This window comes from Cavia porcellus, unplaced genomic scaffold, assembly GCF_034190915.1.
Source record: "Cavia porcellus strain 051 isolate PalLab524CR breed Dunkin Hartley unplaced genomic scaffold, mCavPor4.1 scaffold_33, whole genome shotgun sequence".
Lineage (NCBI taxonomy): Eukaryota > Metazoa > Chordata > Mammalia > Rodentia > Caviidae > Cavia > Cavia porcellus.
The window spans coordinates 25,926,779-25,939,852 of NW_026947516.1; the positions used below are offsets into that span (position 1 = coordinate 25,926,779).

Below are 13,074 nucleotides of genomic sequence, written 5' to 3' on the forward strand. Positions count from 1 at the left end.
GAGCTCACTTTGTAGCCTAGGCTGGTCTTGAATCGCAATGATCCTCCTGCCTCAACACTCCCGAGTGCTGGGATTACAGGTGTGATCCACCACGCCTGGCTTAAAAACTTGGATGATGTTTATGTAGAAATGAAAAGGAATTCCTCACATATGTTATAAGCATTAACTTTAAAAAATACATTTAAAGAATCTAATTATGTTAGTGTGAAGTGGTATAAGTATAATTTACAGAGTAGTAAGATAAGTACTTCAGTGCATCTGACATACTTCTGTCTATTCTTGCATATGGATTTGCATATTAAAATTTTTATGGATATATTTAACACAGATTTTTTTAAATAACCAAAGCAGGAATTTTGATTATAAACTATGAATAATTGCCCAAGATTTCTCAATTGATATGACTTTAATCACTAGTTCGTAGAAGTTGTATATTTATTCACTAATTTTATTAAATGATGGAGTAAGGTTGGTGCAGTCCTACTGAGTGAAGTTTCCAGACCAAACTGTCATTGTGTGACCAAGTTGCTGTGTTTCTTATGTTGAAAAATGACAAAAAGAATATTAAATAGCAAATAGCCTAACTTACGAGTCCTTGACCAGTAGCATTCAGAATACTGCAAATATTTGAAGCAGCTGAAAGAGAATTTGGCTTGATACCTTATGCTCTCTTTTCTTGTCCCTGCTTAGCAATAATTATTGGCCCTGATGGACATCCTTTGACTGTCTACCCTTGCATGATCTGTGGAAAGAAGTTTAAGTCAAGAGGTTTCTTGAAAAGGCACATGAAAAACCATCCTGAACACCTTGCCAAGAAGAAATACCGCTGTACTGACTGTGATTACACTACCAACAAGAAGATAAGTTTACACAATCATCTGGAGAGCCACAAGCTGACCAGCAAGGCAGAGAAAGCCATCGAATGCGATGAGTGTGGGAAACATTTCTCTCATGCTGGGGCTTTGTTTACTCACAAAATGGTGCATAAGGAAAAAGCCAACAAAATGCACAAGTGTAAATTTTGTGAATATGAGACAGCTGAACAAGGGTTATTGAATCGCCACCTTTTGGCGGTCCACAGCAAGAACTTTCCTCATATTTGTGTAGAGTGTGGTAAAGGTTTTCGCCACCCATCAGAGCTCAAAAAGCACATGCGAATCCATACCGGGGAGAAGCCGTACCAATGCCAGTACTGCGAATATCGGTCTGCAGACTCTTCTAACTTGAAAACACATGTAAAGACTAAGCATAGTAAAGAGATGCCATTCAAGTGTGACATTTGTTTTCTGACTTTCTCAGATACCAAAGAGGTGCAGCAACATGCTCTTATCCACCAAGAAAGCAAAACACACCAGTGTTTGCATTGTGACCACAAAAGTTCGAACTCAAGTGATTTAAAACGACACATAATTTCAGTTCACACGAAAGACTACCCCCATAAGTGTGACATGTGTGATAAAGGCTTTCATAGGCCTTCAGAACTCAAGAAACACGTGGCTGCCCACAAGGGTAAAAAAATGCACCAGTGTAGACATTGTGACTTTAAGATTGCAGATCCATTTGTGCTAAGTCGCCATATTCTCTCAGTTCACACTAAGGATCTTCCATTTAGATGTAAGAGATGTAGAAAGGGGTTTAGGCAGCAGAATGAGCTTAAAAAGCATATGAAGACACACAGTGGCCGGAAAGTGTATCAGTGTGAGTATTGTGAGTATAGCACTACAGATGCCTCAGGCTTTAAGCGACATGTTATTTCCATTCATACAAAGGACTATCCTCACCGGTGTGAGTACTGCAAGAAAGGGTTCCGAAGACCTTCAGAGAAGAACCAGCACATAATGCGTCATCATAAAGAAGTTGGCCTGCCCTAACAATACTTCTACAGATAATTGTAGAGATACTGGCCTTGACACAAGAAATTCATTTTAAAGCCAATCAGTCTAGTTCACATACAATACTGTATATTGATTTATGCTGTGTACAAATAGAATTGTTACTTCTAGTTAACTTTTTTTTTTTTACATTTTGTTCAGTAGTGTGTTCTGAATTCTATTCAGTTTGTTTAATAAATGGGGAAAAGTAGCAACAAGCTAGTTGCTTTTAATAAAGTAATCCCTGATTCTATACTGAATTTTTCTATCTTAGAAGTTTTATATTTATTTAAATATTTACCTTGCTTACCTTGATGGTACTCTTCTAAGACCATTTAACTTAAGGTAACTTTAGATTGGTTACTCTGAAAGTGTTGACTCATTTTTTCCCCCATAAATTTCTCACAATAAAATTGTCAGAGGTATCTTAATATGAATGGGAGATTTTATGGTCAGGTCTCATGATCATAACATGGAAGTTACTTACTTATCTTGATTAGTGCTTTCAGACCATGCAACGAGGGGAGTTTGTATTTGAGCTTTTGTGTCCCTGGCATCGCTGAGTAAAGAGCAGTGGCTGGGCTTGTGTTTACTTTTTGTTTTGTTTAGCAACAAAATATACTTCTTTTTGCTTTCTCTGGACTACCTACATCTTTTGTCAGCGTAGCAAACTTTAGGAAAGCTTTGTTGGACAATTTTTGCGTGATCCTGTTGTATTTTGATTATTCTGTCTGTGCTGCTTTGTCTGGAATGGTTGGTTGTGTGCTGCAAGTGAAATTTACTGAGGATTGCATTTTGGAATCTTAGAGGTGACTCGTGGCTCATAGGATCTTTTGCAACTTTATATATGTAAATGTACTCTTGACTTATATATATACACATATATATATATAACATGTATCTGTGTGTATTGCTTATTTTACATATTTATACACACAACCCCAAGTAGTAGTTGTTTAAAATCTATAATGAAAAGTATTAAATTTACAATAACATGAAAGATCCAGGGATGCATGAGAGAGCATTTTGTAAGTCATGCTCTTCAGAGAGACTACTCAGGTGAAGAATTAGAAGGAAAAATACGGACACTAGTATTTTTAAAGAGTAAAGGTATTTTCTTTTTAAATATCTTTGATAACTGAAAAATAATTGAAGAAACTAGAGGTTAAGATGTTTTTAGATAGAAGTTTTCATACAGTTTCAGCTCCATGCATTTATATTTTTCTGAAAAGCAAGTGAGTGTCGAGGCATGACTCCCTCAGTTCTGTCGGAGCAGCTGCGTGAGAACTGTTTGTCTCACCAAGTGAGGGGGTCGGAGAGGAACGATGGCTCCACGGACCAGAGAATCGGTGCTAATTATGACTTACTTGGCAGGGTCAGCATGCTCTGCTATTTCCTAGACAGTTATAGTTAGCAGGCTTGAAAAACTTAACAGTCAAGTTGGCTTGGATTAGGAGATAAAGGTGTGTTCCAGGTGCAGAAGGAAAATCTGAGGCCTTATTTGGAACCTCACCAAGTCTTTCCATTTTGTTTTTCTTTGAGAGTTGGCAGTTTTAATAACATGTAGGTTTGAATCAGTCATACATTTGTATAGTTAACTTGGTTAATTAGGATTTGGTTATGTTAGGGTGACTCTTGAACAGAAACCCGTTTTTGAGGTCCCTGGAATTGGCTGTTGGCACATGTATCTGACGCATCAAGGGGGATTTAGTAATTTTCTCACTTGATAGCTGCCTTGCCACCTTGTTATGGTGCTCCATCCCTTTTGTGCCCTTAGGTTTTTATCTTCCATCTTTCTCTTTGCCATCAATATTTGTATTCAAAAGTTATATTTTTAGTGTTAGAAATCTAAATATTTGGTGTTTGGCAAGCCTCTGAAGTGCTACATTAATTTAGTCTAGTTCTAAATTAAGTGCTTTAGGCTAATATGAAATGTAGCCTAAATGCCAGTCAAACCAAGACGTGGGTTTCCCTAGCCTATCCCATAGGGAATTCCTGTGTCCTCTTGGCTCCCATAATGTGCTTTTTTTTTTTTTTTCCTTTAAAAAAAAATGTAATATTCTGTGATTCATTGCCCTGCTATTCTTGAAAGCTCTGTCTGTTTTTTTGTGAGAATCTTGAAAATCTCCCTTTTTATTTTCCCCAGATATACTGTAAAACACTCAAACTAGAAATTTATTCATTTTAAAACATCCTATACAATTGATTCAGAAAATATAAATAATTGGGTCATTTAACTATATTTTTTTAAATAAACTGAAAGATAAAGAACACAACACTTTACACACTTTATATTTCTCTTTACGTAACCTGGAACCATACACAGTTGTTTTCTTTTTAAAGCACAATATTGAAGCCTTTAAAAGGTATTTAAGGGTTTGGTCAATTGAATATAAAATGTATTTGTCTGTATAAAGAGAAAATTAAATTGTAGTCACTGTTATGTACTGACATTAGTTACAACCTAGTTTTAATTCTTAAAACAATTTTGATTAGCAAAGCTAAACAAAAATGGGTGTTTCAGTTAAATGTTTTAAAGAGGTACAGATTTTTACAAGGACATAATATAAGTTATTGTTCTGTAGAAATATCCTATTAAATATTGTATGTCCCTCCCTCTGTATACTTTGTAAAAAAAGTAAAATACATAAAAAGAAAATCATATAGGGATGTGTGACATTATTGTAATTGTGTATTTGAGAATGTGCAAAAATAAAAATCAAAATATTTTCCTGTTAATGTTCAGTCTGTTTGATACCAGTACTAAGTTAATGCTTTTCTTAAGAAAAATTGTACAGTTTTTGTAAACCTAATAAACATCAAAAGCAGTGGATTATTTTCATCCCCCCATTTCTTAATTTCTTTTATGCAGCAGTGAAATGCAGAATGCTTGATTGCTTTGAGTTTTGTGACTCAGATGCAAATACAGTAATATTTCAGGCCTGTGAATTTGCAAGTAATATTTCAGAGAAGCTAAGAGGTGATTGGTGAGTCCTTTGATGAGCATGTCCTTGAAGTTCATTTTTCTTTTGATCTTCATTTGTTTTATTAGCATTTCCAATTCCCCCAGATAAATTACCCATGCAAAGAGTGGGTTTTGAGAGCACTTCATTTCAGTATGAATCTACAGTACATTTAATCAGTGCAGACATCACCACTTCCACTGCTAAAGTCCTGCCCTCAAATTACCCTTTGGGCCTAGTTTGGAGGGCTCTAGTAGACAGCATACTAGATGATGGTCATTTGTTACAGTAAAAATTTGGAAATTAGGCAAAAGTTCTCAGGAGTCAGGAGATTTTTGTGCCACCTTTGCTTTTAAGAATGAGATTCTATGATTCTTTAATCATGGGAAGAAGTATGGACCTCATAGTTGAAATAGTAGATAACCAGAACTTAAGAAAAATGGTCAAGGGCTGAGGATTTAGCTCAGCGGCATAAACGCCTGCCTCGGAAGCACGAGGTCGTGAGTTTGATCCCTGGTACCAAAAAAGAAAAAAAAAAAAAGATACATGTGGAGAACACTATGTGTGGAGAACACTATGTAGAATCAGCATACCGAAAATAGCTATAGGAGAATGCCTGACAGCACGTCTACCCAGTCTTGTGTTCACAGTCAGATAACGTGCTGTTCTGTCCTCTAGGAACCTCAGTACGTCCTTTATTTTTCACAAATTCTGGGATTTGTGTAACAAAAGGCACAACCGATCAAAATCTTAAGGGGGGACTATTTCTGAGCAGTGCTTCTCGGTATGATCTGGCAGCCTGGTAATCACCTGGGCCTTGGTTAAAGATGGCAGTTCTCAGCCACCCTCAATATCCACTGAATTGAAAAGCTGGATGGGGGCCCAGCAGCATGTTTTAACCTGTTTCCTTGGTGATTCGGTTGTATGATAATTGAAACATTTTAGAGCACTTGAACTTGGGGAGATTCTGTGTGGTGGACGAGAAAAATCAAAAACAGCAACCAGAAGTGAACAATGAAGGTAAAGTAAGGCTTAGTTTCTACCTTTGGTTTACTCTTTAAAGTGAGCTCAGCCAGTTACTAACTATAGCCTTTAGTGCACATGTACATAGCCTATTCTTCCTAAATCTTAACCTCCCGAAGTTGCATTCCTCAAAGATAGAAAAAACTCAGAAGAGGACTGAACAAGTTGGGGGGGGGGGACTGAAACTGTGTGTGTGTGTGTTGGCCCAGCATTACTTAAGTAATTGGTATCCAAAAAACCCTGTTGCCACATTCTGCAGCTTTTTAGAGAAGATCCAAAGTTTGTCCTATGAATTTTGTTTTATCTTTTGTTTCATGTATATATTGTTTGCCTTTTTCATGAAATACTTCTTGGATTTGTTATATATTATTCCTGTTACTTTTTGACATTTTTGCTATTGTAAATAAATTACTATTTTAAGTTACCCTAGTGGAGTGTTGGCTATAGATAAGGCATACGTGCACACATGCACAGGAAGATGAAGGACATAGATAGATCATACAATGAATTCCCAGTTTATAAGCTGGAAGTACTGTGACCTTTTAGTTGTTCAGCACTTCTTGCACCAAAAAAGCTGTTACTATCAGAGCTATAGCATTTGAATCTACTTGAGTTTAAAAATCATTTTTTTACCTCTGTGATGACAGTCGAGTTGGAGGTCAAAATCAAGGATTATTTTCCTTTACTTAGTTTTCTTACTTACTTGGCTCCGGGGTTACCTGTTTGATGGTATTGGTGAACACGAAGCATTTGCTATTGTAGTGACCAGGTATTGCAAAGCCAAAAGCATACTATACTACTGAAAACTTAGGAACACATGACCATAGGAATATCTAAACACATTAGCAAAAATTATCAATCGTTAACCAGCTCTATAATGATTATTTTGCTTTCCAGTAGAGGCCAACTTCTCAATGTCTGTAGTGCTTGTGCTTCACTTTTTTTTTTTTTTTTTGAGACAGGGTCTCACTATGCAGTTTAGGCTGACCTTGAGCTCGCTTAGTAGCCCAGGCTGACCTCAACTCAAAGCGATCCTCCTGCCTCAGCCTTCTGAGTGCTGAGATTACAGGCCTGCACCACCACACTCAGCCTGTGCTTGACTTTAAATGCAGAACCCATTTTCCTTTGTATGAGATTCTTTGAAATAAAAGGAAGAAGTGCAAAGTTATCTCTTGGGGTTTTGGAGGTTCCTGTCTTTGCCTCTGAACTCTAATCCCCTTGAAAAAGGCACAAGAAACCACCATTTGAGTGGTGATGTATTCTAGTAAAGCTGAATTGGGAGACTGAGACCGAAATGCATGTACCTCAAATTTTCCTCCACGTAGGCCTTGTCTGATGCAGCCAATCAGTTGGCATGGGGTCCACTTTCCACTTGTGTGAACTGCAAAGAGACAGTTGCTGTCCTACCAGAGAAATGGAACATCCTCTCCAGCTCTAGCAGGCTGAGACAGAAAGGTGGAAAAGAGTTCCTTTATACCATCCAACACACGTTTAGTCTGTTTCTCTGCTAGCCTCTAGCATTAGCGCACTAGTGAAATGTGAGTTTTCCCCTTCAGTCACGCATATTTGTGTTCATTTTTCCCCTATTGATTTTTCCTGCTCCCTGTTGAAGTAATGCTTGTGACAGACTGAGATTTAGCAACTATTTTCTCCCAGGACAGCTTGCTTTGGTTCTTCAGAAAAAGTAATTTTATTTTATTTTGGTACTGGGGATTAAACTCATGACCTCATGTTTGCCAGGCAGGCGCTTATGTTACTGAGCTAAATCCCCAGCCCAGAAAAAGTAATTTTAAAGGACCAATTTATAAGTATACGAAGATAGACATCTTGGCAAGTTGTTTTTATTGCATGTATCTGTATCAAAGCTTTGAAGTCATTCAAACTACCTCCTTTTATTAGATTGTTCTCTTTCAATCTTACTTCATACCTACATTTCTTTTATCTGACTTGTAGTCACAGCATTGATTTTGTCTGGTGTTGAGTGATTTTCTTTCCAAAAAATATTGGTTGCCTTTAAACATTTCTTTTTTTTTTTTTTTTTTTTGTCTTTTTCCTTTTTATCGGTACCGGGGATCGAACTCACGACTGCCTGCTTGCAAGGCAGGCGCTTATGCCGCTGAGCTAAATCCCCAGCCCCACCTTTAAACATTTTTAATGTGCATTCTTTTTTTAAAAAATGTGCATTCCGTATTCTCTCAAAGGAAAATTTAGAAAGATACAAGGAAGAAAGCAAAATAATTCCTTCCCTCAATCTCATTATTTGGAACATTATTATCCTGTAAAAGTATCTTTACTCAGTTGTGTGGTTTTTGTTTTGTTTTGTTTTGATTTTTGAGACAGGGTTTCACTATTTCAGGCTGGCTTTGATCCTCCTGCCTCAGCCTCCCAAGTGCTAGTATTACAGGCTTACACCACCATCCCTGGCTTCTTCACTAAGTTTTGTGTAATTACTGAGTTTTTATTAGATTTTTTTTCATTTGCAAAGTAAGTGTTATTGGAACAAATGGCTGGTGATTTAGCTCAGCAGCATAAGCAACTGCTTGGCAACTGTAGGGGGGTGAGTTTGATTCCAGGTACCAAAAAAGAAACAAAACAAAACAAACAACAACAACAACAACAACAAAAAAGAAGGAACAAATGTTGCGTGATACAAAATAATATGAAGAGAAACATAGCCCACAGGATATAACACTGATTTTATCATAAAGGTACATTGTGTTGGGTCTACAATACCCACATTTATTCTTTAGACTGTCTCTATTGATGAATTATTAATTTTATGAGTTTTACTGTTAAACAATGAGTACTTAACAGGAAAAAAATTTTAAAGTATTGAAATTTTAGTATGAAAACATCAATTGTCAACATTGACTTTTTGGTGTATGACAAAGTCTAAAAAATAACAAATAAATTCTATATGAACAATGGAAATACCAATAGAAGTCTACAAAAAAACTAATGTCCAATTACCACATCTAAGGCAGTCTACATAAAAGACAACAGCACGTTCCATACACATGTATCACACTGACGACAATGTGTTTTGCTTTCCTGGTCTTTTTGTAGGACACACTTGACATCTGGCTGGTCTTACTGTTTTGTCAGGAGGTTCTTGTTATACAATGTGTAGTTAACAGGAACAGAAAATATCAAAATAAAGTATTCTTCATATGTATTGCATGTTTAGAATAAACATTTTTACATCTATGTATTTGCTAAAAGATGACATCAAAAATCAATTTCCGTATGAATTACAATGAAAATACCAATAGAACTCTACAACAAAAATAATCTGGCTTCAGTTGTCACACGGCAGTCTTTTTTTTTTTTATCGGTACCAGGGATCAAACGCATGACCGCCTGTTTGCAAGGCAGGTGCTTATGCCACTGAACTTTAGTCCCCAGCCCCTACATGGCAGTCTTTACATATGACAACTACATGCTCCATGCACATGTCTCACCCTGACGGCACATGTGCTTGGCTTTCCTTTCCTATGTGGCAGGCCATTCTTGTCACCTCTCGTCCTCCTGTTCTACCAGGAGCTTCTTACTATATTGTACAATGTGCGCTTAGGAAAATAAGATATCAATAAAATATCAAATATGTAATGAGCACCTAGAATAGACACCAACATTTTCACATCAGGTATTTACTTGCTAACAAAATCTAAATGATAACATCAGAAGTAAAAACTATATGAACTACAATGTAAATACAAATAAAAACCCACTACAGAAATAATCTTTGCTTCAACTGTCACACCTAAGACAGTCTTCACACATGACAACTGCATGTTCCATACACAAGTGTCACACTGATAGCACATATAGTTTGTTTTTCTGTCCTTTTTTGTAGGGCACAGTTTACATCTTTGTGGTTTTGCTGTTGTCATAGTAGGTCTTTGTGATGTTATACCAGTCTATTTGTCTGTCAGCTAACTAGTGTGCTCCACAATTTTTTTGCATAGTTCCCTGGGCAGAAACATTTTTGTTTTTCCTGTATTGCAAATGGTCTCTTATGAGTTCCAGTCCCAATCTTCTAAAAAGATCCCTCCATGATATTTTTCACATGTTATTTTCTTTGTAAATTATCAAACTATGTACATCACACACGTTTAGAATCCAGTAAAAAAAAAAAACCATTGGTCAAAGTTTTGTTTCAGCATAATGTATTTGTGACAGCATAAATAACATCTCTGCCTTTGGTTTGGTTGCAGAAAGTTACCGTCTCAGGCTTCCTTTGTCGCGGTTTACCTCTCCAAATGCCCATCATGATGTAAACTTGACATTGACAGTACCAGTTTGTTTTCCTTTTGCCGTATGTGAGGCAAATGTTCTTTCTTTTCTTTCTTTCTTTCTTTCTTTCTTTCTTTCTTTCTTTCTTTCTTTCTTTCTTTCTTCCTTCCTTCCTTCCTTCCTTCCTTCCTTCCTTCCTTTCCTTCCTTCTTTCTTTCTTTCTTTCTTTCTTTCTTTCTTTCTTTCTTTCTTTCTTTCTTTCTTTGGTACTGGGGATCATACTCACGACCTAGTGCTTACCAGGCAATCACTTATGTTGCTGAGCTAAATCCCCTGCCCAATATTATATCTTTCTAAAATCCAAAGGTTGTGCTATACAATTCTGTTTTGAAATTGCAATGTTTCATTTGGAATTTATGCTTTATTCCTATGTACAGTTCTTGTGCTGGTCAACTTGTGCTTCGCTAACACATGTAGCATCAGTTGGAAACTGGTAAAACCAACTGTTGAATGTCACATTCCAATTAGTTTGGAAGATAGAAGCAACACTGTCTGTTCACATCATTCAAATTTCTTACTATATAAATAAGAACCTGGTGGCTGAGTTTCAGGATACATTTCTAAATTGAAAGCATACTAAGTCTGTGCATCTATAAGGGTATAAATTTTTATGCTGTATTTTGAAGGTTTTTAAGGATTATACTACCTGAAGCTACTGCAACCATGAAATGCTGCAAGATGTTCATCAGTAGTCATGTATTCAGATGTGTGTAAATTGCTTGACAATTACCCACAAAGTCTCAAACCATGAGCGCACAGCAGCCAGATTAGTTATTTTTTCTTACTTGGCAAGTGGTTTTGTCATCAAACCTCAGTTAATATTGAAGGAAACCAAATCTCAGTGTCATCTTTATTCTACAAACCTCAAGCCCACATCCATCACTTTTCCATAAGTTTTTTACATTCTTCCTGTAATTACCAATGAAAGCCCTGCTAAATATAGCAGACCTACGAATGCTTTCAGTTTAGCCAGTGAAGTGTCATAATACATACACTTTTAAATTGGGCATGGTGGTGCGTGTCTGTAATCCTAGCACTCAGGAGGCTGAGGCAGGAAGATTGTTGCAAGTTTGAGACCAGCCTGGGCTACAAAGTGAGCTTGAGACCAACCTGAACTGCATAGGGAGATGCTGTCTCAAATCAACAACAACAATAAAACATTTTTGAGTGTAGCTATTGGTGCATACAAAACATTTTACTTATATTTCAGCATTTATGTAGTTCACATCTTGTAGCATTTCATCTGTGACAAACCATTTCCAACACTGAATGGTAGTGCTGAAATTGTATCCAATAGGTTTCACTCCTGCCAAGATGCTCACTATATTTTTGGACTTAGTTCTAATATTGCATCATTCAGTTTACTTGCATGACCATTTTGTGCCATTTGTACTAGTCAAATACATAGTCACATTGTTGTTTTGTCATCTGAATCAAGGAAGTCTGCACCTCCTGTGTCTGTATTGGCTGGTTCTCGCTCCATTTCACTGTCACAGGAACTTTGGCTTACATGGCCAGCATCAAAGTCATCATCTTCATCATCCATGCATGAATGATCTGATGATTCACTTTTGACTTCCTCCAAAACTTGCAAATCTGGTTTTTCATGTGCCATTGTACTGAAATGCCTTACTTCTATCAGAAAAAAAAAATTTAAATTCTTGAAAAAAAATCTAAATGCACAGAAATTTAGCAATGAGCATTTCACGGTAAAAGTCACCTGTTGCTGATTTGGATCTCCTGGACACACCCTGCCGTTCATCTGCCAAGCGGGTGAATCCATAAATGGGTTTTTGCTTTCCCCAGGCATAGCTGCTGTGAGTCACACTCACATTCCATTTATGGTAAAATATCTGTTTACAGAACAGAAGAGTCTTGTTTGTGCATTTTATTCCCTGTGATGCTCAGGTAAACATACACAAAACCTGTTGTTAGATGGAGTAAAAGTCTCAATTTTGCACAAATGCACACATCTTGCCGTGTCAGTACCAAGCAGGTAAACACGAAGATTACTTCCCGTATTCCCCAGTCGCAGCTACTGGGAAGCATACTACTGTTATACTAAAGTACAAATTTACAGTAGAAAACTTGGAATGTGTTGTTGTAACCCAGTGTTTTGTCCCACGGGAATGATCTCACTCCGTACTTCCTCCAGACCAAGTTCCTTGTTATCATAGTCAACAGACTGCCAAGCTCTCCCTGTCCTCCTACAAACCTGTACAAAGACTGATACATAAAGTGAGGAGAGGCTCAGGGGATTAGACTTCAGGTTTTTTGGTCAAAATGAGACAAGTCACTTAATGCATCATGTGTATTCTTCCAGGTCAGGAGGCTCAAGTTAAGTTCATGGTCTTGGCTTTGTGAGACAGAGTCTTGCTGTGTAGTTTAGGCTGGCTTTGAACTCATGAAGATCCTCGATGTAAATTCCGGGAATGCAGTAGTTTGTGTCTGTTTTGGTCAGTTGTTCACCAAAAGAGCGATGTATGACAGGTCCTGAAGAAATATCTGTGGCATGTTCAGGTTTGCAGCATTAAGCCGATCACATTTCCCCAGCAATATATGAGCAGGGCCTGTATCTCCCTTAATCTTACAGTGAGTGTTAGAGCCAACCGAACAGGGTCAACAAACAAATATGTCATTACTATTTCGGTTTACTTTCTGACTCGAAGTGGGGCTTATTACTTTCATGTGGCTACTAGCTCTTTGTGTTGTGGCTCTGATAAGGTGCCTATATAAATCCTGCACCTTACTTTCTATTTGGAGTCTTGTAAGGCCTGTAACATTCTAATAAATTTGCTGCACATTTTTATATTCTATGATTTATCTTGTTACTGTTTATAAAATATTTCAAAATGCAAAATCTTTAATATTTGCGTTTAAATATGTTTATGCTTTTCTTTATGATTCTTGGAGTTTCTTGT

General features: G+C 37.0%; 1 protein-coding gene across 6 annotated transcripts in view; it reads left to right on the forward strand.

The window, feature by feature from the left end:
- Positions 1-4,713, forward strand: part of Zfx (zinc finger protein X-linked) — a 66,400-nt gene extending 61,687 nt beyond the window's left edge. For all 6 annotated transcript variants that reach the window (XM_063242927.1, XM_063242925.1, XM_013148939.3 and 3 more), the window contains one exon: positions 691-4,713. In XM_063242927.1, coding sequence (XP_063098997.1) covers positions 691-1,871 — 1,181 coding nt within the window. In that variant the 3' untranslated portion in view covers positions 1,872-4,713. The remainder of the gene's footprint in view (positions 1-690) is intronic.
- The last annotated feature ends 8,361 nt before the right edge of the window (positions 4,714-13,074 follow it).